This window comes from Trifolium pratense, linkage group LG3, assembly GCF_020283565.1.
Source record: "Trifolium pratense cultivar HEN17-A07 linkage group LG3, ARS_RC_1.1, whole genome shotgun sequence".
In the NCBI taxonomy this organism is placed as follows: domain Eukaryota; kingdom Viridiplantae; phylum Streptophyta; class Magnoliopsida; order Fabales; family Fabaceae; genus Trifolium; species Trifolium pratense.
In genome coordinates, this window is record NC_060061.1 from 6,055,697 (window position 1) to 6,083,303 (window position 27,607).

Genomic DNA, 27,607 nt, shown 5'->3' on the forward strand with positions numbered 1-27,607 from the left:
TCTGTAATAAGCTGCTTGATGAAACTACATTCATTTTCAATGCAGCACTAAGTTTTACCTGCTATGTATTTTGCATGTTTCGCGCTTAAAATCAATGAATTTCACAAAACGATTGCTTAAATGTGTATTTATTCTTGACTTAGAGTGTGTGTGGAACTGCATCGGCTTAGCACAGTTTCGCGTCCCAAAGCACGGAAATACAAAAGCTACAATGTTTAACTTCTAGTATACTGAACGGTATAGTGTTCTTAACGTGCAAACAAACAAACACTTAGTCTTGTTTCATTGTTGGAGAGAAATTTTATAAGTCTCCAATAGTCTAATGATTTAAATACAAAGACAAAGTACAAACAATATTTGAAAGTATTACAGTGTTTGGATTGTTCCCTTGAACTAAGCCATCCCTTCTATACTGTCACAAATTCCTTCTAGAAAAATGTTATTCAAACACAAATTTCCAAACAAATATACGACACAGCCGTATTTGGTGCACTTTTTTGCTTTTTATAATACTTTCTTGCATGCCTCGGTTTACGTGTATAGGATGGACAGACTCATTTTAGTGCTTTGGTGTCTAAATTATGTAGGCAGGGCTGTGTTCATATAGCAGGCCTCTTCCTTCTATAAGTACATGTTCGAACCTCAACATCTTCGATGGGCAATTTGTATTCTGGGAAGGTGCATGACCCAATATTCTCTGTTCCTTGGTCTGGCAACAGGCCACATGGCACAGGAGTCACGCCACTTGAAATCCCAGCAATATCGGTGCAATTCCACGGAAGTTTTTTAGCCTTCTTGGCTAATCCAATGGTTACATTGGATATGCAGATTCCAGTAAATGGTGCATTAGATATACCCTCTAACTTTGCAGCCATAGTCACATTTTCAGCAACCATATCGCGATAATTAATATTCTGAACCACAGGAATTGCATTAGGATCATAGTTGTTATCAGCATGAGAACCATAATCTCCTGTCATCCAAAATGCCCATTTCATGGTTTTCATAGTCATCCTTCTAACATATATGTCCCTGACATATCCTCCTCTTCCAACAGCAGTTTTGATCCTGACTCCCGATTCTGAGTTGATCGCCAAAATATCCTCAGCCCTTACATCTTCAATCCCACCGGACATTTCACTCCCTAAAGCAATCACAGCACTGCTTGGAGAAATACAAGTGAGTCTTCTTATTACCAGCTGCTTAGTTGGCATTCCATAAGCTATACCATACTCATCCCAACCACTCTTCACAGCCACACAGTCATCTCCGGACACTATATAACAGTCCTCAATCCGCGTGTTTGTGCAAGAGTCTGCATCATAACCATAAAATCTTAGTCATCACTAGACTACATATTGCAGCATCTCGGAAAAGATATCAAGGTTTTTACTAACTTACCAGGGTTGATCCCGTCTGTGTTTGGTGAATTCACGGGAGCAAGAATCGTGATGCCTTGAACAATAATGTTGCTGCATTCAATTTCTTTATGTTAAAAAGCTTGGAACATTATAGTAGATTAGTAACAGACATGCAAAGATAAAAAGATGAATAACCTGCTATAAACAGGATGAACATTCCAGGATGGAGAATTAACCAAAGTGAGATTTGATATCTGAATATTATTTGAGTACATGATTTCAATCAGGTAAGGCCTAGTATAACTGAGCTCCCCCTTATGGAACTTTTGCCACCAAACTTCACCTTGTCCATCTAATGTACCATTGTCCCCTATTTGAATTCAATAATCAAAACATGAAAATTTTAGTTGGGCTAGATATTCGATTGTACGGTTCAATATTCGATTAGTGACATCCTACAAATTATTTGGACTAATTAAGTTGGTTCCAAATATTACCTGTTATGATAACATCTGTGAGGTTGGTTCCGAAAATTAGACTGCTATACCTTCCACCCTGAGTGTCCCTCCCTCTACCATACGACGGCAAGGGATCAATCACCGGCCACTCACTTTCATCCTAACACAAACATAATATCAAAACACTTAAATTACATGACATTACATTTGCATATTCATATTTCATATTGACATGAAAGAGTCATAAGCTATATTATCAAACCTGAGAGCCAAGAATTACAGCATCTTTGTGTAGGAATAAAGTGAAATGGCTGGTGAGATTGAAACTACCAGTCAACCATCTTCCTTGTGGAACATAAAGTTGAGAGCCACCATTTGATGAATACTGACTCAGATGATCAATGGCTTTCTGAAAGGCTTGAGTGTTCGAAGTTTGTCCATCACCGACGGCTCCAAATTCTGTCACCGAGGCACTGTAAGCTCTGCAGCTCACGGCACAGTACTCAAAATAGTCCAGAACCCGTGTTTTACGGCTCTCGACTGTAGTCAAGCTTGGAAAAGCAACCAATAGAGCTAGTAATAACAATAACATATCCATAGAAAAGAAAGAAATATGAGAATGAAACAATGTTGTTTTTGTTTTTGCTCCTGAGTTTTATTTGGAGAGAGTTGAGCTATTGAAACAATGTTGTTTTTTACTTAGAAAGACATGTGAATTGTGTAAGTATATATTGATATATAAATATATTTTAGTAGTGACTATTGAGCAAATGAGCATTATTTTTTGTATTCTTGTCCTCTCTTCATTCCACCCACCCAACCACAAATCATATTGCTTATACTGTCATGTGATTGCATTAACAGGAATGTGATAAAGTTGCAGCCTACAAATTTAGTCCATCTAGTTTCTTTGCAATTAATTGGATAAGATTAGACAGAATTTACTAGATCATATTATTGAATTTTGGTTGGAATTGGTTAAGTTGGTTTAGTCTAAGGTCAAATATGCATTTCTACATTAAGTTTCAGTCCCATTTTTTAGCTTAAATAATCTAGTAGGAGACTTTTTACAATTTACAAAAATTAGCTCTATGGAGGTAAAAAATTAAATGCTTGCATTATTGACTTCCCTTAAGTAACTTATCATATGATAAAATAATATGTATTCTAATCAAGACATTGGACTCAAGTGGTTATTGAGCTCCCTTAGAATGGATTGTTCTGGAGAACCGGATGAATTCGATTCCTGATGGAAACAATTCTTGGCCAAACTTTACTTATCTCGCGACCGAACTCTAGATTACTGAGACCCCTTCCCCTGAAAACCAGGGTTAATACCATATGTATTCTTGGATATTAGGTGATTTGTGGAAGTTGGCATGTTAGTTGTCTAATGTTCATCTAAAGAAATAATGAATTGACATTGTGGAGTTTGAAAAGATGGTATGAACTGAACATAGTCTACTATGTTAGTTAGTATGTATCTATGCAAAGATCATTTTGCTCTTTTCAGTTCCACCTTGTTTTGCCTTCCATTTTGTTATTTTTCTCTTTAATGTGTGGTTCTTATTCCCTACTAGTGCAGGGACAAATATCATGCCTAGTTTTTAGTGGGTTCTATTTTAAGCTGTAGAAGAGATAGTGGTATGGGCAATATAGATAGACCATGCTGTATTGTGCATTATTTGGTGGCTAATCTTCCACTTAATAAAGGTATACAAGCACAACTTGTGTTTTATATATTAACATTAACCCGACTCATTTGAACATTTCACAAATACCATCCACTCTCTTTATATTATGTTCTTAATATGGAATGGAATTAAAATAAAATAAGCACAAAGATGGTTTGGATGATCGATGATGTTGCTTGCACTCTTTGGATGACATCTTAATTAATATGATTATGGACTATGGTTGGCCAATAGCACTCTTTGGATGGGTCCACATTGGTCACGGAACTTTGTTTGAATGTGTCTATGTGACCTACCAATGTACTATTGCTCTCCCGTGAATATTTCTAGTCACAAAAATAAGACACGTAGACACTCCCATGATACCATTGTCGATACTCTTCACTTCACGGGCCAAACTTCATTTTCTTGAGAAAAAATTTATGTTCATTTTCCCATGTAAAATAAAATAAATATCATATTTATCCCTAAAAAAAATCCAGACTAATGTTAATGATGTCTACAAAATAGACAAAGTTTTCTATGACATCTACATGTTATCACAAAAAATAGTTGCTCATTTTAGAAGATATCAATTCTTGTAATTTAAGTAAATCGGTTATTTGTCTTTGAAATTATAAGGATCATATAATTTATTTATGGATCCTCTCAAATTTGCGAATCAAAAGTATGTGTATTGTCAATTGTGTATAGCTAGATCCATTAGAAAAAAAAAAAAAAGAGTATGTGCATAGGTATTTTATTAATTTTGATGAATGTTTTTTAAAAGCTTTTGAGAGGGCTAAATTAACAAAGCTCGTCAAGATATAGGTAAAAGTAATGTTTTGCAAAAAAAATATATGTTATTGGTGGCAGTTGGATCTAATGAAAAATTTTAAACTCATATAAGATTATAAATTAAAATTTGAATCTCAGTTGAAAAACATACTAATTAATACCTATTTTTAATGTCCGACACATTTTAAATAAAATTACCTTCAAAAACGATAAACTATGATGGAAAAAAAAAAAATATGGGTTGAAACATTATAAATAAGTACAATAGTGAACAAAATGCTGGCAAATTTCTCAGCATACAATGGATATATAACTTTTTTAAGTAAAAAAAACAATGGATATATAACTTTTTATTCTCATATCATGTTTAAAACCCTACTTTAGATTTTTATTACAAAAAACCTACTTAAGATTTCAAATATCTCCTCTATTCCACTTCATCTTCTATAGGGAGGGTATAGCTTTCTATCAATTTGTTAGAGAGGTTACTAAGACATGCAATTAATCATCCAACTAAGACTACATTTTGAAAATGAAATCGAGGAACATGATATATATATTCCCAAAACTATGAAGATTTTAATAGGTTCATTTCATGGATGACAAGATCAGATTGAACAATGAAGAGGAACCAAGGCCTTTTTTGTTTATGATTAGACTGGCCAGTGACCAAAACAAAGAAAACCAAAAATAAAACAAACTAATTGGGCATACTAGTCCCACACCTACGAATGTTTGCCTCCCAAGTTGCTTCCAAACCCCCAAAATTCTTTTTTATGCTTATATTTAGTTTGGAAGTTACGCGCCGCGCCAAACCAATTTCACATTGACATAATTGGTATTTTATCTTTCGAAACATGTTAGCGACCAACACTCGGTGGGATTTAGTCCCACATCGGGTAGATAGGATTTTTTATAAGAGTTTATAAAGAGGATGCAATCATCATCTTACAAGCCGATTTTGTAAGATGAGTTGGGCCTCAATATTCATGACAAAACAATCTTAAGAAGGCAAAGTACAATTTAGGGAAAAAGAAGAACATCAAGACATCTAAAGAGCTTGAAATCTATGGATTTGTCTAACAATGCTTCTTCTCATGAGATTCTAATAGATTTTGTAGAGCACAAGAACGTTACCATTTAGAAACAAGCTTTCATAGAGTAATAATAGAGTTTATAAAACTATTATTATTTAGACATGATTCATATAGGTGTCTCGGTATGATTAAAAACCCAGCACTGTCGATGGAGTTAGTCTTGTTTGGTTTTACTAAATCAAGTGAGTTTTTTTAAAGAAAGTCATAACAAATAAATTTTGGAGACGTGGCTTATATATAGGTGATTCTGGATTATGGTACCAAAGTGCATGCTTCAGTTGTTCTGTCTAATACTTATGTTGCATATTGCTTTCTTATGATTATTTCGGAAGATAAAATTATAATTTTGTCAATGTATAAAATAGGTTCGGAAATTACATTCCGAACCAATATCAATTTCGGAACGTAACTTTTGACCTAAATATATGGGTAAAATTAAAAACATTTAGGGCCTAGGAGCAACTTGGGGGTCTAAAAGAGTAAAAATTCCACATAAGTCCAATATGCATTCAAAAGGTTGCTGCAAATTTGGTTTTCTTAGAAAATAATGATGATTTTATGCTTGATTGGGCTTTGCCATTCATAAAAAATAAATAAATAAAATAAAATAAAAACTTTATTGAGCTTTTACTTTTCCTCGACAAAAAAAAACAATAAATTGTCATTGGATTTGCCATATTTTCTTATGTTATTGGACTTAAGGCCTAGTTGAAAAATCTCCATTATAAGCATCACCTACACCCGCACCTACACAAAACATATAGGAGTATAATATTATTTTATCCTTACTTTTTTTTTTTTTTTTATATTTATACTTATTCAGCTTTAATTCAAAAAAATTTAAATAAAAAAAAAACTCAAAAATTCGATTTTTCTTGAATAAAAGAACATCTTATAGCAAAGTTAAAATTTAAGTTTTCCATGATTCAAAAACAAAAAATTTAAGTTTGCCAGAAAATATACATTTGAAAAATTCAAAATTTTTGATAAAAAAGATTATTCTGGAAAATTCAAATTTTAACTTTTATGGAATAAAATTTTATTTCAAAAATCTGAATATGCGGAACTTTGTAAAAAAAAATAAAAAATAATTGCCACAACTTAACATTATATTCTGGAAAATTCAAATTTAGACAATTCTATTAATTTTTAAAGATTTATTAAAATTAAAAAGGATAAGTAGGATTTTTTTTTTTTTTTAAAAAAGGAAGGAAGAAGTAGGGGTAAGGAGATTAGGCATTTGAGGTATAGGAGAGACTTTTCCAAGATTACGCTTACAAGTGTTCTAAGAGGTTGAATATATCATTTTTTAAGTCGAAATTTTTATATCATATTTTCCTAATATTTGTCTTTAAATTAAGGACACTCTTTAGCCTTTTTATATTTTTCTTAATAATCTTTTAAGAGTACAAGTTCTTGATATTGTCATTTTTTTTTTTTATACAAAACTTGTTTGTGGTGTGCAATTCACTTGTGAGATTGTTTTTAAACTCAATGTGGATGCGATCTCTTGGCTTCCCCAGCGTGTGCCGTTGAATGTGGCCATGACTCATACTTGAGGGATCCCCTCACTGGCTCTCGTGACCCAACATTAACTTTTCCTACCGACGAGAGCATAACAATTTTGAGCTTTTTGATGTCTTGTGTTCTTGTTCGGATTATAAATTTATTTCAAATATTTTACAATATTTTGGAAAGAAAAGACAGAATCATATAGAAAAAAAATTGAGTTTAAATCCTAACTGAAATATTGAAGTGATATTATTTATCTTCAGCAAATCTCTCCAATAACTACAGAGATAAGAGAAAATTAATATATCGTTAAATAAAATGGATCTTGTGAAATAAAAATATCACGTGATTGTGTAAAAAAATGACTATTAAGATTTAAGACAGTGATGAACTGGTTTTATGGTTTGTTGATTAGTGCTATACTATACATACACACCAAATGAACAGATAATATAAAGAGATGAGGAAAACCATTACAAAATTAAATTTGTTTTTGTCTTAAAAAATTCCATGTGCATGAGAATAACGGATTCAACTTTTTCTTTTGTTATATGATATGAGATATTTGTTAGCACGTTGTTTCTCTACCAAATGACCAATTGAGTAGTATTATAACCTGAATTGCTCCAATTTGAAATAAATTGAAAATGAAATAGTTAAAAATTATTGGTTTATAGTGTTATAAGATTACCAACAAAACCCGTGGGTCTACGGTTTAATTTAAGCGTCATGGTGTTATAGGGTGAGCTGGTTTCTTTTGTTGCTACTTTCTCTAGCTTAATTGTTTTTCAATTTTTCTGATTGTAGCTGATCAGAACGTGTGACCGTGCCAGCGTCTACTCTCAAAGGCCCCTGTTGAAACGGAGGGGGTTGTATACCTGCAGACACTCCGACGCTCAAGTCAGTTTAAGTATAGAGTGAGGTTTTCTTAGCTAGATAATACGTACCTCGAGAAATGGCAATTGGTTTCGTATATATAGCCCACAACGTTGGGCTAAGGCCCTTGATGGCATTAATGATCATCAAGTGGCTGCCGGAAAACGGCCAGAGAGCCATGATGAGCAGTTAATGCTCATCATTCCGGTAAAAGCCGTTACAATACGCGTTGGCATTGTGACCGTTGATGGACTGAATATGCTGTCGAGCGTCCTTGTGTTAGGGCTTGCCCGGAAGCCGTTGCTTGTGGTCTTTCAATATCCGAGCTTCTAATCCCAGTCCAAAACATTTTCATAATAGAAAGGATGACCCTAAATTTAAATACAATTAAAAGAATGATCCTTTTCAGTTTCAGCGAGGGCTCAAATTGGCATGAAATTAATGTACTAGTAAATTGTTGAATAATTGTCGTATATGATGATTGATGAGCATATAATTACTGAATGCACGAGCAAGACTACAATACATAATAAAGCTATTTGCTGTAATTGGATTGACATTCACTGCGTCAGATATATCATGTAGAGCTAATTGGACATCACATGCATCATTCAGATATATGTTGTATGTTTGTGTCTTAAGAGGTAAAATAAAATGAAGAGATTTACCGGATCCGTCTATGATTGAGTCATTGTTTTGTTACTGTTTTGGACCGGGACTGGGACTAAATTCAGCAGTCCACTTAGTATTGAACTCGGTCCAATTACAGCTAGTTTAGAGACACGCGTTCCTGTTCAACGGCCACAGAAGTTGTCGCTTCCATATGGGCTGATATCGAATTAATGATTGACATTTATCATCAATCATGATTTTTCGACCACCCGACATTAGGCATGGCAATGGGTACCCGCGGGTACGGTTTTTACCTTCCCCGTTCCCCATACCCGAATCATTGATAAATACCCGTTCCCCGCCCATTACCCGACGGGGATGAAAAATTGAACCCAATCCCCGTCCCAAATGGGTTCGGGTATACCCAAATGGGTTCGGGTATCCCCGAACCTTGCCCTGCCCTGCTGAACCTTACTCGAACCCAAAATTTTCCTAAACGCTGACATACATACAATACAAAAAATTTAAAATAATAAAGTACAAACCAAAATTTCAATGCATTAAACATACAAATGAAATGATATTCCAAAATATCAAACCAAAATTATCAAAACCATAAAATAGTACCGGTACAAACCAATATTCCAAAATATAGTAATTTTATATAAACGGGCGGGTTCGGGGACGGGTTCGGGGTGGGTACCAATATCTCCGTTACCCGCCCCACCCCCATGTTTTGAAATCGGGGAAAACCCAAACCCGAACCCAAACTCAGTCAAATCGGTTTTTCCCCGTCAAACACGGGGTGGGTTCGGGCGGGTACCCGCGGGTACGGGTTCTGTTGCCATGCCTACCCGACATTAATGTTGAGAACGCAAAATTCGCCCTCATATTGATGGCTTGGCTCCGCGCTGGGAGCTAATATTTATTACTCTCTAACATCCGACTTCACACAAATACTGACTTAAGTGTTAGAATGTCTTTCTTTCATTATAATTGTATTGAAGAGCATTTCACCGGTGGTCACCGTATATTTGATCAAGTAATTAATATCAGTTTCCTTGTTGCAAAATATAGTATGAGTTCCTATATATATATATATATATATATATATATATATATATATATATATATATATATATATATATATATATATATATATATATATAGTTTCTTGATCCTAGGCTCTCCCTAGTACTAAATATAATCAAGTTGTGCTCGTGTTCCACTTGATTCCCTGCGCCCTACCCAACAGCATCTGGTAATTCAAATACAAACCAACTCAATATGAAAAATGAATAAGTACTATCTTAATTAAGTTGACACGCCTTATTTAATTATTAAAATAATTATTTTTTTAATGAATACTAAATCTGGTTTCTGTTTAGCCCACAGGGCTTATCCATCCTGGTATTCCAATTTTGTGATAATTTAGGGAGCTATATAAACTCATATACTTCACTTTCTTTTCATTCATCATTCATTCATCCCCATTTTCTGAAACTCATTTTTCTTCTAGCTTAAGGTATCCATTTATTTTTTAGCAAAATGATCAATAATACCATTACTGTCCATCATTTTGAAGCTTCAGAAATTGCAAACATGAAGTGCTCAAGATCAAGATCAAGACCAGTTCCTAAGAGAGGGCAGATAAAATCAAAGATAGTAGCCAATGTTTGTCACTTAATTGTATCTGTTATATACCGAGCATCATCAGTTGGCTTGCATTTTTCAAGAAAAAACTAATGCATAACCATTGTATTATTGTTTGTATATATCTATGTATCTATTTTCCATTGTGGATCACAAATCTGATCATACAAAATTCTGTCATTGAAGAGAAGGTTTGGAGGCTATTGAGAGAATGAAGAAGCTCATTACATTGCATCTGTCACTGTTTGTTTGCAACTTCAAAGCATGAATTGTCTCTATTTTTTGTTTTGCTAAGTTAGGCTTTGAACTCCATTGAAAGTGATCATGTGGTGTATGATTTGCTTTTATTTATAAGGATAAAAATGAAATTTTGAATAGTCTAAAAACAACATGAAGAGTGTCTAAAAAGCAAAATTCATAAAATCAACCTTTACTCCAACTTTGAATAAAGAGATCCAAAGTTAATCTAAAGGTCAGACAACTAAAGCCCAAACTTTATAGGCCCACCAGCTAAAATGATTATTGCCATTTTAATTTACTGTTTAATGCCAGTTTTTTTTTTTTTTGACAGGTTAATGCCAGTTTTTATTATACAGCAAAATCGCCAAATATGCTTGCAAAAAGTTTTTACTTAAATTAAATCAAAAGCACACATTGATAATTGACCCTTCTAACTAAAAGAGAGGACCAATTTCATCAATAAGTAAATATAAGGGGACCAAAACTGTAATTAAGGTTTTTTAATCATGTTATCTTAAAATAAAAACTTACAAAATTAGTATTCTCTTCTTGGTTTCAGTTTGAGGGGTTGTTTAACTTGAACATTTTCTTATAATGAAGTATTCGTGCGAGCAGGATTGGACGAAGCGGAAACGAGAATGTCGGTTTGAATAATACAAACATCGGTGAGTACAAGTTAGATAAATACTACGAAATACCATAAGAACACTATTTAAAGAAATGAAACAAATAATAACTTTTACCAGAACAATTGGTGTAATCATTACTAGGACAATAGGTTTTTATATTTTGATGACAAATATTTTTTTTATTGTTAATTTACTTGAGAGATGCAAACAAACTTGGAAAGGTACCTAAGAGCCACTGTTTTTTCTTTTTTCTCTTTTTTTACTTAGATACAAACAAACTTGGAAAACATTATCTAATTTTAATGTCATTACCAATTTTAGAGAAAAAATCGTCAATTAAATAGTAGATATTCAAGCCATTAAGTTTGATCTAGTGGTGAAGTATTTTGAATAATACTCCATCCGTTCTATTATATAAGTAAAAAAAAGATTTCACACTTATTAAAAAAAGTGAAATATGATTTTTTGTGTTTTCTTTTAAATAAGTTTTATTTATGGGAAGATGTAAAAAAAAAAATTACTATTAGTTATTGATTATTGGAAAAAAAAATATAGTAAATTAAATGCAATTTACATTTAATTTTATGAAAATAAGTAAAAGTCAATCTTGAAAATGATAAAAGTTGATTTTTTTCTTATAATTCGGGACATAAAAAATGGATTTTTTTTTCTTATAATATGGGATGAAGGGAGTATGTAGGAGGTCTTAGGTTCGATTATCTTTAGCTCCATTGTAATAAAATAAAATAAAAACCTTAGTTAAAAATAAATAAATAAATAATGTGGCATAAGTGGTAGATATTTGGATCTCTTAACCATTTGGCCCTAGGTTCGTTCCCTGACCGGTGACTATGGAAAAACATTTGTTGGAAGATGTCAACCCTTAAATAGATATCAATTATCTCGAATTCTACAATTGCGCGCGGAAGATACTTTTGATTTAAAAAAAAATGTAGAATAGAAGTAATAATATATGAACATAATTAATCATATTAATTTGATTACCAATTTTAGAGAAAACAATCTTTTGAATTTATATTTTATACCATTTGAATTTTACATATATAAAAGAAAACAAAGATTTGCAAAATAAGAATATTTACTCAAAACATATTGAAACCGAAAGAGTACTTATTAGTAGTAATTTTATTACTATATATAAATAAATAAAAGTGGAATAAAATAAGCATATGATGAGTGATCCAAATCATCCCAAAAAATAATTTCATCTTCACACAGTCACTGATTCAATGAGTGAGTGAGCAGCGTCACTCACTGTGTTCTCTTCTCTTCACAGCCTTTACTACTTTCTATTTCAAGATCTACTTCTTTTTTAACTCATTCTCACCACTACATTTCAATTACAACAACATCACATTGTGTTTTTCTTTTTTTCACTTACAAAAAAAGAAAGAAATGAAAGCTTCAGAAAAACTAATTTGGGAACAGATGAAGAGTACTCCTAAATCTTGTGGTGGCACCCCCATTTCCAACGGAGGTGTAGTACTAACTCAATCTAAAACCTCCCACAAACTTCTCGTTTTACTCATCCTTTTCGTTTCCGTTACCTACGTTCTTTACTCGCTCAAACTCGTTTCCACTTCACGCGCTTGCAAAGATTCACCATTCTCCTCTACCGACACTACTCATCTCTCTACTTCCTCCTCCTCTACCCCACTCATCAATGCCACCGCCGCCATCCGTCTCGTCACCGACGAAGACAAGCCAGAGCCACCGACAGACCTCCGTCATGTGGTTTTCGGAATCGCCGCATCGGCGAAACTCTGGGAGCAAAGAAAAAACTACATTAAGTTATGGTACAGATCAAAGGACATGCGAGGTGTAGTGTGGTTAGACAGTAAAGTAAAAACGGAAAAGAATGAAAGTCTCCCGCCGGTGAGAATCTCCGGCGACACTTCAAAATTCGCTTATAAAAACAAACAAGGTCATCGCTCAGCGATAAGAATCTCACGAATCGTATCTGAAACACTTCGTCTTGGAATGAAAGATGTACGGTGGTTTGTTATGGGTGACGACGACACCGTTTTTGTTACCGAGAATCTGGTGAGGATTCTGAGGAAATATGATCATAATCAATTTTATTACATCGGAAGTTTATCGGAGAGTCATTTGCAGAACATTTTCTTTTCTTATGGTATGGCTTATGGTGGTGGTGGATTTGCTATAAGCTATCCTTTGGCAAAAGCGCTACACAAAATGCAGGATCGTTGTATTCAGAGATATCCTGGATTGTATGGTTCAGATGATAGAATGCATGCTTGTATGGCTGAACTCGGTGTTCCACTCACTAAAGAAACAGGGTTTCACCAGGTGAGTTGGTTTGATTTCTAACTCGGTCTCTGTTTGTTTGTTTGTATATTCATTAATTTTGTTGAATCACTTTTTTTGTTGCTGGTGTTGTCACTGTGTTATCATGAAACGTGGTTCACTCATCACTGTCTGTTTATTTTGTGGACCCTTTTGTCATTTTGGTTCGGTGGGTGTGAAACTGCTTTCTGCTTTGCGATTTCTTTTGTTTTTTAATAATAGTAACTGTTTTCTTCAATAATGCTGATAATAATTCAAGTGCAAGCTGTTTTTGTAGTGATTAAGTGTTGAATGAATGAGTAGAATGATTGTTTGTTGAAGCTGTAATTTTCATTTTTAATTAACTTGCTGGTTTATTTTTGGTGTCGGTGGTGATTTAGTGACATTGTGCATTAAATTTTTTGTTCTTCTGCTTCTGCTATTGTGGTGGATACTGAACTCCAGCATTTAATTTCTAGACAGTAGAATTTAACTACTCTCCTTTGGTTTGCTAGTGTTTTACGTTTCCTGATATTTTTTGTTCACATTGATGATAGGATTCAATTAGTATTAGATACTTTTTGGAGGTAACAACTAGTGTTAGATTATATTATACCGTTATTTTTCAACTGCACAAAATAATCACTCAAGCCTTCTGGACCCAAATGGGTGACAAACTCTTTCAATGGGTGACAAACTCTTTATAAGAGTTTTAACATTGTTGCATGCTCAAGCCAGAGATCGAACTCAGGATTGGTTAAGTTAGAAGAAACCCGCACCATCTTATCTAAGTGCTCTTAGGTTATTTTTTTAGTTTGTTTTTCAAATTTGCAAACAGAAAGGGAGTGAGAAATGGTTTTTTCACTTACAAGTTTGGGACCACTAGAGTGCAGGCAAGAAAATTGAGGGGACACAAAGTAAGGGTTTGAAAATTAAAGGGACTTAGAGTAGGGTTTTGGAAATTTAGGTAACAACATTGTCAGGATACATATAATTATAATCAAATGCATTTTTAGATCATTTTAGGCTTCCCAAAACTTGATGCTTTTGCCGTTTTGGTGTTTAAATTTGACTTACTGATTGCAAGAGTTCCGTGTGGAGTAGAAGGTTTTGATTAATAAGTTGTTGCTGGGTCCCAAAGATCAAAGTTGTTGAGGCATTTTTTATTTTGAGTGAAGTTGGTGAGGCAATTAAGCAAAGTCATATCCTCACTTCTTTGAAGAACTAAGATGTATTTGCTATAAAATCTCCTTGACCAAGGAGATCTTTATAGTTTTTCTTAATGTGTGATAGGACACATAATTAGAAACTTTTAAAAAACAGGAAATTAAGTACTGTATGTATTATTAATTAGATTCTTTTGGTTATTTAACAAACAGGAAATTAATTTTATTTTAATTTTTTAGATATATGGTTTTGTTTATTTTCTAAAAACATTTTGAGTTTTCAGTTTCTAAAATTTGTGTCTATTTTGAATTGCTAACAAGGAGGTGAAAGATGTATGTAGTGAACAATTGTAATAGAGAGAGATTGTAACAAGGAGGTTAAAGAATTGTAAAAGAAAATGGTGAGAGAAATATTGGATCAATATTGTCTGATGTTTATTAGTTGAATTGAAAATAAAAATTGGAACTCTGCATAGGTAGCTCAGTTGGTGAGATAAAGGACTTTGAAGGAGTTTTAATGAAAAGGTCCAAGTTTGAATTTGAAAACTAACATAACCACTAATTACTAACATTTGCTGACAAAAAAGATTAAACGGGCCTAAATATTTTTAACATTCTCAATAAAACTGTATTTTTATTTTGTTGAATAAAGTAGTGTTGTCATGCTAATGTTAGGCGAGGAATGCTAGTCATGCATTCTATTATGTTAACTTATTTACATACTGACATGCCCTGGTTTATTGGAACAGTATGATGTGTATGGGAACCTGTTAGGTCTTCTTGCATCTCATCCGGTGACTCCATTAGTGTCGTTGCACCACCTTGACGTGGTTGAGCCAATCTTCCCCAATGTGACTCGTGTAGAAGCCCTCCAACGGCTTACTATACCAATGAAACTTGACTCGGCAGGGCTCATGCAGCAATCCATTTGCTACGACAAATCAAATCGCTGGACTGTTTCTGTTTCTTGGGGTTTCGTTGTTCAGATATTTCGAGGAGTGTTTTCACCACGAGAGATGGAAATGCCTTCAAGAACGTTCTTGAATTGGTACAGAAGAGCAGATTACACTGCATATGCATTCAACACGCGTCCCGTTAGTCGAAATCCATGCCAGAAGCCTTTTGTATTTTACTTCTCAAAGGCAAAATCCAACGATACAACCCAACAAACGCTGACTGAATACGAACGGCACCGCGTCCCTCACCCAGAATGTCGGTGGAGGATGGCCAATCCTTCTTCTATTGACAAAGTGGAGGTATATAAGAAGCCAGATCCGCATCTATGGGATAGAGTAAGTTATTGTCATAGTCTTCATATACTTGTTAACCGGTTTTGGTTGATTTTAATTTCAAATTTTAACTCGGAAATTTTACTGGTTTGGTGGCACTGCTATAATTTGATTTGAGTTTCTCTTGGTATTCATATTTTGTAGGCTCCAAGGAGAAACTGTTGCAGAGTTATGAAGTCGAAAAAGAAAGGAACGATGGTGGTAGATGTGGGTATGTGTAGGGGAAATGAGGTAAGTGAAGCATAGTTTTTACACGTCACTGATAAATTAAGTTATAATAGGGAGGTGGATTAATCTTATGCATTATCTTCTCTTGGAGTTGCATACAAAAATTTATTTATTTATTTTGGTGGCTCACTCCCACGGATGAAATTTTGTAATTCTTCCCCCTGGGTTGGCTCGAAGGAGGTGTGATAAAGTTGGGGAAAAGTTCATGTACAAAGGAATTTGTAGTTTAAACAATTTAGATGGGACAATGGCAGGAAAGTTTTAATTTGTATTATTTCTGAAGAGCCATGCTTATGATTATTTATTTTTTTGACAGAGAGCCATGCTTATTTATAAGTCTGCTATTTTCACCTACTTTAATAATGTTTTTATAATAAGAATAGCTCTTATGAATTTAATGGTATAAGTATTTTTTTATTAACCCTTCGATTTCTAGGAAGATAAGAGTGTAGTAATATCAGTAAAGTATTAGAAACACAATAGCAAGCTATGTGATCCAACAACACTAAAATACATGAGGAAACAATTAGTGTCTTTTTTTTCCCCAGCAACTTCGATCCTCAATAGGTGTCTCAAAATATTGTTACAGCTTAGACTCTTTGAGTCCACCATGGAACTCATACTCGCATACTCGAGTGACAATTTGTTCATACGGGGTTGAGTTGCCTTTTATAGACAACTCTATGAATCAAATTAGGTTATGTTTTTTTTTTTTTAGGAGAGTCGTCATGTTGTTAACTCTTCCAACTCCATATCGGTAAAAATAGTTTTAGTTTGAACAAAATATCTTACACAGTAGACCTCAAATAGTTGATCTGACTTTTGGAAATGAAGAATTTTGCATCTTGAATTACTACTATATTTGTACGCATATCCACTTAGACAAGTTTTTTTTTATATATAAAATAAAATGAAGGTGACTTTGAGCCCGGCATGTTTTGAGGGTAAAGTTTCTGTTCATTTAAGAAATAGAGATGTTCATGACTGTGTATAAAATAATATAAAGACACATTCCAAAATTGATGACATTAATTACATATTTATTCATAGACAAACTATAATAATAGAGATGTCTTTCTTTTTTGGTAGAAAATAATAGAGATGTCTATTCTTTTAAAAACTGAAGAGAATTCCTACTCATATTTGGATGGGGATTGGGGACCGACAGATAGGAAAAATGTTAATCAGTGCACTGAGACACTCGTCAAACATATTAATATAGAAATTTTATCTTTAAACTTGTACGTTTAATACCTTAAAAACATAAAAGTTATATTTCTAGCATTAATTTTATCTTTAATTTACTTTTTTAGTATGTTTAATAAATGTCTCGAGATACTGTTTAACATGATCCTTACAAATATTCATATTAAAAACCTTATATCTATTTCGAAACATTTCAATATTCTCTAATTGCATTTGACAAAAGTTTACATGTTTTTAGACGAATTCAATATTGTTGTTAGACGAATTCTTAGATGGTCTTCGCTTACTGCCTTTTGACTGAAAATCCAAATTACTACTACTGTCCCTTCTTTTGAGAATTAGAAGGTTAAGACAAAACTGAGTACATGTGAAGCTGATTACCAAATGACCATTAGCATTAAAAGCCTCCCAGTTCTACTTGCCTTGCCCAGTACGGTGTGTTGTTTTCCAAAAATATTGTTGATTCACATAACGAATTAAACAATACATCATGGATGATTCAAAAGTTATATAATATTTTTCTTATAGGTTTTTTTTTAACATTACACATAAACGCAAAGGTTTTTTTGTAACAAAGTAAAATGTTGAATTAAAAAAAAAAAAGAAAAAGAAGAGAGGAACACTAGGGAGATGGGCTGGGAATATGGGATCATTACCTAAAAAGATGTTTTCTCTTCCAACCCCCGTGTTTCTTTTATATCCCCTGAATTTTCAATTTTGTACTTACAAAAAACTTCGATTTTTAGAAACTGATTTTTTTTTGCCTTGAAAAAAAATTTCGATTTCTAAAAACTGAAATTTACTCTGAATTTGCATTAGAAAAAATTTAGTTTTTGCGAACTGAATTTTTCTGTAAGGGCAAAATTGAAATATTGGGGGTATAAAAGAATCATGGGGTCGGAAGAAAAAACATCACCTAAAAAAAAGAGATGGACTCATTTCATAAAAGGATGGAGATGGGCTCTGAAGTCATAAGTTACTCTCTATAAACATGGTGTAAAATACGAGAATTTCTTTTTCCACCTCCCATAATTCTTAAAAATCATTATTGTCCCAATTTATCCATTTGGATGGAGAGAAAATACTGCCTTTTTTTCAGATTTATTTAACTGTGAGTGAGAAAAAAAAAAGTGTTTTCCAATTAGAGTTAATAAATTTAGAGGGGTGTGATTTAAAAAAAAAAAAAAAACTGTGAAGGTAAAAAGTAGGTCTAATAAATCAATTATGTTTGTCCAAATTCATTTGTGTGCTCAACTAATATTGATCGAACATGCCTTTATTCGTAGGTGATTGCTATCCCAACCCTCTCCGTGTTGCTAAAAAAACAATAATATAGTTTTCGTTGGAGAGAGTATCTTTTATCAAAGAGTATATTTTTATACCCAAAAAAAATTCAATTATGTCTTTGAAAAAAAAATCGGTTCGCAGAAACTGAAGTTTTTTCTAGTTCAAATTCAGGAAAAATTTGGTTAACTGAAACCGAATTCTTTTTTCAAGGCAAAAAAATTCGGTTCGTAAAAACCGAAATTTTAATTAAAGGACAAAAAAGTAAAATTCAGGAAAGAGAAAAAGAACCATGAGAAGCCTAAAAAAAACATCATCATCCAAAACACAAAGCAACCAACCGTCATGCACACTGCCTATTCCTACACTAAGCCAATAAGGGCTATATGTTGTTAAATCCTACGAGTAGAAAAATTGTAAATTAACTAAAAACAACTAAATAACTATACATTAGTTTAGAAAAAACTAAATAACCGTACATATTTTCTACTCTCTCCGTCTCAAAATATAAGGGAAAATTGATCAAACAAAATGAATATTTTTAGTCCAAATTTTTAATCAAATACATCAACTTTCTTTGACTAATTTTTCCTTATATTTTGGGACGGAGAGAGTATCTTTTAAAGAGAGTTTCTATGGTACATTGATATATTAGTGATGTATAGATATTCAACACATTAACCCCTAGTAGATCCTTGATGTGTTGGACTTCCATTATTAGATTCATAAGGGCCAACAACAAGCTTACAAACATGTTATATAAAATATCCGGCTAAGTGGTGCGTAATTTTGGAAATCAACACTTACACATTGCATGTCTTATAATATAAGATTAATTCACCTCATTTTATTATTTTTGAATGGTAAAATATATTGAAACTATGCCTGAGCATCGGTCGGTTTCGGTCGGGTTCGGGCCAAAAATCACTAAATCGATAAAAACTGCAATCATTTAATTTGGACCCAATTCCGACCGTCTATCTCTTCGGTTTGTTCAGGTTCAGGTCATACAGGTGGCGGGTTGAACGAGTCGGTTATTATCGAAACTTTGTTTACATCTAAAACTCATCCATTCTCCAAAAATTCCTAATTTTCGAATAGTTTAATACCTCGTACACAATGCAACAAAAGATAGACGAAGTAAATTAAAAAACAAATAGGGTTAGATGCAGTTACTTTCTTTCAATATGTAGATCTAAAGACAATAGAATATCAAGTAGAAGAGACGTAGAAATTAAAATAGATCTAGAATATATATTATAATATTTTTCTCACCTTCTTCATCACCATATTATTAATTATAAGCTTTGTAAAATATAACATTTTTATCTTATATCAAAGATGGATAAAAATAACAAAGAGAAGAGTATATGAGATTGAGAGGGAGAGAATGAAAAAAATTAATTTGCATCTAATGGTTATTCGGTCGATTTCGGTTATGGAGAGATAGAATTTTAGAGACCCGCACCCGGTGGTTGTTGTTGTTGATTTTAAGCTAAAGGTATCTCTATCAAATCCGTTTAGACTGTGCCAATCTATTTTAGTTCTTCATTTTGTATTTCATCATGTGAAACTGATGTGTGTATCAAGTGTTAGGAGGGAGGTACGTAGCCTGGTAATGGGGCTACGTGTCTTGATTTTCAAATATGGTACTCCTTCCTTCCATCCCAAAATAAATGATTTAGTTGACCACTGTCACGTTTTTTGTTTTAACCACCAGTTTATTATCATATGAGAGTTTAGGGTTTTAGGATTTAGGGAGTAGCACATGGTTTAGGGTTAAGGGTTTAGGGTTTGTGTTTTGGGTTTAGGGTTTCGTGTTTGGGGTTTGGGTTTTGGGTTTAGGGTTTGAGGTTTGAGGTTTGGGGTTTGGGGTTTAGGGTTTGGGGTTTAGGGTTTAGGGATTGGGGATTGGGTTTAGGGTTTAGGTCTTGGGGTTTAGGGTTTAAGGGTTTAGGGTTTGGGGTTTAGGGTTTGGGGGTTTAGGGTTTGGGGTTTAGGGTTTGGGGTTTAAGGTTTAGGGTTTAGGCTTTGGGGTTTCGGGTTTAGGGTTTCGGGTTTGGTGTGTTGGGTTTCGGTTTTAGGGTTTAAGGTTTGGGTTAAGGGTTAAGGGTTTTAGGTTTAGGGTTTGGGATTTGGGGTTTGGTGTTTAGGAGTTTGGGGTTTAGGTTTAGGGTTTAGGGTTTGAGGTTTGGGGTTTGGGGTTTAGGGTTTATGGTTTAGGGTTTAAGTGTTTAGGGTTTAGGGTTTGAGGTTTGGGGTTTAGGGCTTAGGGTTTAGGGTTTGGGGTTTGGTGTTTAGGGCTTAGGGTTTGAATTAAAATTAAAAATTAGAATAAAATATTTGAATAAAAGGTTTTAATATTAATTCAAACCCTAAGCCCTAAACACCAAACCCCAAACCCTAAACCCTAAGCCCTAACACCAAACCGCAAACCCTAAACCCCCCAAACCCCAAACCCTAAACCCTAAACCTAAACCCTCCTAAACACCAAACACCAAACCCCAAACCCCAAATCTCAAACCCTAAACCCTTAACCCAAACCCAAAACCCTAAACCCCAAACCCGACACACCAAACCCGAAACCCTAAACCCAAACCCAAAACCTCAAACCATAAACCCCAAACCCGAAACACAAAACACAAAACCCTAAACCCTAAACCCCAAACCCTAAACCCCAAACCCTAAACTCTAAACCCCAAATCCCAAAACACCAAACCCCAAACCCCAAACCCTAAACCCTAAACCCCAAATCCCTAAACACCAAACCCCAAACCCTAAACCCCAAACCCTAAACCCAAACCCCAAACCCTAAACCCTAAACCCCAAATCCCTAAACACCAAACCCCAAACCCTAAACCCCAAACCCAAAACCTCAAACCCGAAACCCCAAACCCTAAACCCCCCAAACCCTAAACCTGAAACCCGAAACCCTTAAACCCTAAACCCCAAACCCTAAACCCTAAACATGGCACCCCAAACCCTAAACCCCACACCCCAAACCCTAAACCCTGAACCCTAAACCCTTAACCCTAAACCATGTGCTACTCCCTAAATCATAAAACCCTAAACTCTCATATGATAATAAACTGGTGGTTAAAACAAAAAACGTGACAGTGGTCAACTAAATCATTTATTTTGGGATGGAAGGAAGGAGTACCATATTTGAAAATCAAGACACGTAGCCCCATTACCAGGCTACGTACCTCCCTCCTAGCACCTGATACACACATCAGTTTCACATGATGAAATACAAAATGAAGAACTAAAATAGATTGGCACAGTCTAAACGGATTTGATAGAGGTACCTTTAGCTTAAAATCAACAACAACAACCACTAGGTCATGCGAAAATAAAAAATCACTCCTTCATACTCCTTCATTATATATTCATTCACTCCTCACTAGACTCCTCCATTTTGAGCTTCCTAAAATCATACACCAAACCTAAAATCACTCTTTCATACTCCTTCATTACCTCACTCCTCACTTAGACTCCTCCATTTTGAGCTTCCTAAAATCAAACACCAAACCTAAAATCACTCCTTCATACTCCTTCATTATATTCACTCCTTCATTACCTTCTACAATGAGTATCTTCACATGCTTCTTATTTCTCTGTTTATTTAGTTGTTCTTTGTCTTCAATGCATTTGACTTAGAGCAAACTTCTAATTCTAAGTGGTTTACTTCTGAAAGTTCACTTAGTATTATAGTATCAGTTTTTTTCCTATTAAAGGAACTAAGATTTAGCTTGTTTTGGCCTAACAAACCCCTTGGGGATTCTTGAAGTAATAATGCATATTAAATTAGTAGTATTTGTTGTTTTGGTGATGGGTGTGGGTAGTTGATGTTTCTGTCTTCGTATCCTTGTTGGAGGTGGTTTATAGTGTGTCCCTTTGTTTTTTGGTTTATGTATGGGGACGTATGGGGTCTTCATGTTCTAGTTATTTTGGTAGTTTGGCCTTCCTTGGGAGTTTTTTTATTTCCCTCGCTTTTTGCTAGCTCTTGTACATCTTGTTATGGAGTAGCTCAATAAAATTTGCCTTTTCAAAAAAAAAAAAAAAAAGTATAGTGAAGATGAAAAAATGATGAAACATGTTAATATTAATTTGGACTTTGTTATGATCTTGTTTTCTGGGTTATTATTATGGAACTGTATCTGATTTTAGGAACCATGGGATATTTTAATTAGTAGTTTTTTAGTTTTATGTTTTTTGATTTTGAAGTTGTAATGAAGATCTTGGTGATCCTTTTTGTGTATAGAATGATGAAATCAATGATATTGGGCTTTGAAAAAAAATTGTGTCGATTTATTAATTGTTTTGAAGCTGTATTTGCTATGCTGTTTTTGTTTTCGATGCTACTGCACTTTGTTTTTCCTTAACAGTGTGCACCTGAGTTGCTGTGTATTGAGTGAGGATTGGTGATAATTTCTTAACAGATAGTTTTTTTTACATTTATTTTAAGTAGTTTTTTTAGTTATGTTGAATCAATTCAGATTGTTTTTAAAGTCAAACTGAGCAAAAGAAAAGAGGATTTTGAACATATTCAGTTGTGTTGGTTAGTCTTGTAACTCTTGTTTATAATTCTCTCTAACCAAACAAATTCTTGGAGTTTTTGTTAGCTATTCATTTTTGATAGGTTGAGTTGACAAAATAAGCTTATACATGAGAAATCAAAGAACAATATTCACACACAAACCACTACAATGTGTTTGGTGAATTCAATTAGCCTTGATGTGGTCCCAAGAGGTTAAAATACAACTCAAGGTTATTCACCTCGTATTAGATCCAACGTGGCAAATGCATCCCATTTTATTCATGTGGTCCCACCACAACAAGTAACCTTGATATGAAGGAATTACATCACGTGATTGAAGGGTGAGATATTGGATTTTTTTAAAGGAATTACATCACGCTATATAAGCGAACGGAGAAGAAGAACAAAAGGGGTGAAAAACGCAAGGAGAAAATACGATACCAGAGAACACAGTGACAACTACAACTTGGGAGACCAATTGGAGGGTGATTCAACTGGCTTTGATCATCATTCATCTACAATTTTATGTGTAATTCTCAGTTCCTTTTTAGTTTTTGACAAATTCCATGTTATTTATTTAATCTCTGTTCTTAATGCTTTTTATTGTTTGACCTACTTTGAATTGATGTATGATTTACAATTTGAAACGAGAGTAGAATTTGTGAATGCTTGAGATTAAATATTCTTGCCTTCGTAGTCTAGAGATAGATGAGAACCCTTGAAATCATTATAATTTCTGATATTTATATGCTTAATCTTGATTTTAAATTCACTAAGAGATTAGGGATTATCTCAAGGTTAAAGGGTTAGTCACTAAGGGATTAGGATTAAACAATCTAAGAAATTGGTAGTAACATGGAGAATGAATTTGGTTTATAGAATCAGATTAATAATGCAAAGTTAGTGATCAAATTATACTCATCCCTGACACATTTTTATTATAATTAAATTTTATTCCAATTTTGTAGTTGCTAAAATTATAAACAATAAGCTCCTACCTTTTTGTTCAATTAAGTTCTAAAAATACAGTTCGACAGTATAACGCAGTCCTTGAGTTTGACACTCGATCTTATCAATTTGCCTGAGTTGCCAAAGTTTAGAAACATAGTTTTGTTTTGTTATAACCATTTGTTTTCAAAATATAAAAAACTTTGTTGATTTATTATGCGGTGAATAGGTGTTTACAAGCGTATTTCGGACGAATGGCTGAAGAAGCAGTCTCCGCAGAAGCAGTACAACGTGCTGAAATTCTTGCAGCGGCTTAAGTTCTGGAAGCATGATAATAAACCTTATATGGATGGTGGTTTCTCAGGACCTACTCGCCATGGCAAGGCTAAACAGGTTAAATTGACTTTATATCTGTTTCACATAATTTTTTGAACTTTATATTGATGACGGATCGTCACACTCTCATAATCCATGCTTATTTGAGGGACATTAGACTCATTTTAGAGGGTTTTAAGCAATAAAATTAAGAGAAATCAACTAAGAAGCAAGGTTACTTGGAATACAAGAAAGCAGGAAATTTTGCAGAAAAATACAGTTTTGCACTACGCTGGGGGCGTGGTCCATCACGCGCAGCGTGATGCTTATCACAGAGAGACCAAAAACCTGCTTTGATCACGCGCGGCGTGGGGACTGTCCACGCGCGGCGTGAAACTCTGACCTGAGAAGATTGGCCACTAACTAGTGATCACGCGCGGCGTGATATCTATCACGCGCAGCGTAGTGTTAATTTCAGCAACCACGCGCAACGTGGTAGATCTCACGCGCAGCGTAGTGTTAATTTCAGCAACCACGCGCAGCGTGGTAGATCTCACGCGCAGCGTGGTTGCAGTCAGTATATATAGAAAAGTCAGTTTTTTGGATCTAGGTTGGGAAAATCTGCTACATTTCATCTACTTTCTGGTTTGGAAGCTTTCACAGTTGGATCCAGACCTTCATAGGATAGCTTCAAGCTCCTCAATAGCATGGATTCTCAAGCCATGAAGTTGAAGCTAGGACGCGATCGAAGCAACATGAGGAGCTAAACTCCTTGTGGAGGTAGGATTTAGGATAGCCTAGGATGTAGATGGATCTAATGTAATCTGCTCTATTGTAAGAATTTACTCTGTTTCATAGTGTTTACTTAATGCAATTCTTCGCTTAATGCTTTATAATCCTTCATTAGTGTTATAACGATTTTGAGTTAAGTCAAGTATGAGAATATTGGTTTAATTTCTGAACTGAATTGCATTGAGCACTCGAGTGTTTCCGGTCGAGAGATTGAAACATAGAGTGTAGCGAACGATCGACGCGCTTTCATATCATTCGTTGTAGCTAGCTTCCGCCCGAGAGATCGGGGGAGTATCGACAACGAATAGAGTGGATTTTGACAAGAGATTGCGATTCACTAATTTGTTGATCCAGTTGTGAACACTTGAGTAAATTTGTATGATACGGTAAAGTGCATGTGATTTAGCTATAAACTAGGTGATTCCGATGATTCTACCTCGCTTTTCCACTTATCACAAAGCATGTTTTCTAACAATTCATCACTCAACATACCCCCAATTTATGTGTTATTCTTGCATGATGTTTATAAACACTATTAGACTAGTTTGATCACACAATCCCTGTGGATCGATATTTTATTACTACGTGGTATTTCGTTCACTTGCGAAAATTCCATCATATATATCTGTCTTTTTATTCACTCGATAATTTTCCCCTCTATTATGTCTCAAACTCCAACTATCACTACTCAGTCTATAGTCTCTGATATCTAAGTTAAAATTGGTTATAGGTGTCTTAAGATATTATTATTGTTATCACTCATGATAAATCAACATGGTATTGGTTCAATTCTTCATATTTTAGACATTTGAATTATGGTCTAGTAATTATTTTTTCTCTGTTATTTGTCAGTCTTATTGTAGGCTTAGAAGCACACCCACTTGGGCAAATAGTTTATGCTGAATCAGTAGCAAACTCTCACTATGAGTTACTTGCACCTTATGTTGGAAGGTATAGAAGAATTTAACCTCAAAGTCCATCAAATTTTGGGGTGGCAGAATCAATATGAACTGATTAGCTAAATTTTTTCTTATATACATCCAACATTAAGAAAGCAAAAAAAGCAATCGTTTACTCATATAACAAATGTTTTAATGGCTTTGCTGCAATGATCGATAAAGATGTAGCAACTAATATTGCAGTAAGTAATTTAGCTTAATCATATATACATGCACATTTTGGATCGGTTTAATTTTCTATTTGGTTTATGCAGAGCATCCAGATGTAAAATCAGTATTCCTAACTGGAAAATGTACACCCCAAACAACCAACTCATGGATTTTCCTTGGATTGGGAAAAAAGGATAATGTTCTCGAGGCCTCATTATGGCGAAAAACATTTGGGGAAGACATAATCATTGCAAACATAGACTCAGGTGATGAAAATTCCATAATTTTCTTCGCAAAAAATTGATAGTATACATTTTTTTTTATAAATAATGATTCATCAATATTGATTCACAGGTGTTTTGCCCGAATCTAAAAGTTTTAGTGATGAAGATATGGGGCCGATCCCAACTAGATGGCGTGGAATTTGTCAAACTGGCAAAGACAATTCTGATAATTTTCATTGCAATAGGTTAGAACTGTCAAAACGGGCGGCTCTGCCATATTTCGGGCCGGTCCGGTCGGGCTTCGTTGGGCCGGGCTAAAAAGCCCGGATAAAAAACGGGTAGTCGGGCTTTCGGGCCGACCCTTTTTTTTTTTTTTTTTTTACTTCTAGTGCTCAAACTCAACTATATAAATAGCATTAATAATTCTCGCGCGTCGTATTTTTTACTCATCCGCTATATATATATATATATAATTCTCGTGCGCCGTATTTTTTACTCATCCCCTATCTACAAGTTTCTCGCGCGCCCTATTTTTACGCATCCACTACCTACGAGTTTCTCGCACCCTATTTTTACGCATCCGCTACTTACGAGTTTCTCGCGCGTCATATTTTTACTCATCCGCTACCTAGGACTTTCTCGCGCGCCCTATTTTTACTCATCCGTTACTACGAGTTTCTCGCGCGCCCTATTTTTATTCATCCACTACGTACGAGTTTCTCACCTGCCATATTTTTACTCATCCACTACCTACGAGTTTCTTGTGCCCTATTTTTACGCATCCGCTACTTACGAGTTTCTCGCGCGTCATATTTTTATTCATCCGCTACTTAGGACTTTCTCGCGCGCCCTATTTTTACTCATCCGCTACGTACGAGTTTCTCACGCGCCCTATTTTTATTCATCCCCTACGTACGAGTTTCTCGCGCGTCCTGTTTTTACTCATCCGCTACCTACGAGTTTCTTGAGTGCCCTATTTTTACTCCTGCTACTTAAGTAGCGGACAGTGTTTTATAATTTATATTACAAACTAATTTCAAATCATCCAAAACAAATTATTTATATTTATATTTATATTTTATTTTTTTTATTTTTTTTTATTTTAATTTTTTCGGTCTTGCTGGCCGCCCGCGGCCCATTCAGGCTAGCCCATATTTTAATCAGGTTTTGTCAGACCGGGCTAAAAAGCCCGGAAATAATCCGGACTAGGATTTTCAAGACCCGAGCCCAGAAAAAAATCGGGCTTGGCGGGCCGGCCCATTCGGGCTAGCCCATTTTGAGAACTCTATC

At 34.5% G+C, this 27,607-nt stretch overlaps 3 protein-coding genes across 5 annotated transcripts; 2 read left to right on the forward strand and 1 right to left on the reverse strand.

Moving 5' to 3' along the window:
* Nucleotides 1–228: 228 nt before the first annotated feature.
* Nucleotides 229–3,682, reverse strand: LOC123916745 (probable polygalacturonase). The gene is made up of 5 exons (XM_045968271.1): nucleotides 2,082–3,682; nucleotides 1,859–1,979; nucleotides 1,557–1,731; nucleotides 1,402–1,472; nucleotides 229–1,315 (listed from the first exon to the last, which is right to left on the reverse strand). Exons 1-5 carry the CDS (start codon nucleotides 2,415–2,417, stop codon nucleotides 600–602), a joined length of 1,419 nt encoding a protein of 472 aa, XP_045824227.1. The 5' UTR covers nucleotides 2,418–3,682; the 3' UTR covers nucleotides 229–599.
* An 8,226-nt stretch (nucleotides 3,683–11,908) lies between these two features.
* LOC123916684 lies at nucleotides 11,909–16,216 on the forward strand. Its single transcript, XM_045968200.1, has 3 exons — nucleotides 11,909–13,240; nucleotides 15,132–15,674; nucleotides 15,816–16,216. The coding sequence occupies exons 1-3, from the start codon at nucleotides 12,326–12,328 to the stop codon at nucleotides 15,915–15,917; spliced, it is 1,560 nt and encodes a 519-aa protein (XP_045824156.1). The 5' UTR covers nucleotides 11,909–12,325; the 3' UTR covers nucleotides 15,918–16,216.
* Nucleotides 16,217–23,306: 7,090 nt separating this feature from the next.
* On the forward strand, nucleotides 23,307–26,705 carry LOC123916678 (subtilisin-like protease SBT5.3). Of its 3 annotated transcripts, XR_006812229.1 has the most exons (4): nucleotides 23,307–23,458; nucleotides 24,107–24,270; nucleotides 26,198–26,359; nucleotides 26,448–26,705. XR_006812229.1 is itself a non-coding variant. In XM_045968193.1 (3 exons), exons 1-3 carry the CDS (start codon nucleotides 25,908–25,910, stop codon nucleotides 26,633–26,635), a joined length of 378 nt encoding a protein of 125 aa, XP_045824149.1. In that variant the 5' UTR covers nucleotides 25,842–25,907; the 3' UTR covers nucleotides 26,636–26,705. The 3 variants fall into 3 exon arrangements, 1 of the variants encoding a protein (XP_045824149.1); XM_045968193.1 differs by lacking the exons at nucleotides 23,307–23,458; nucleotides 24,107–24,270 and adding an exon at nucleotides 25,842–25,935; XR_006812230.1 differs by lacking the exons at nucleotides 23,307–23,458; nucleotides 24,107–24,270 and adding an exon at nucleotides 25,971–26,125.
* The last annotated feature ends 902 nt before the right edge of the window (nucleotides 26,706–27,607 follow it).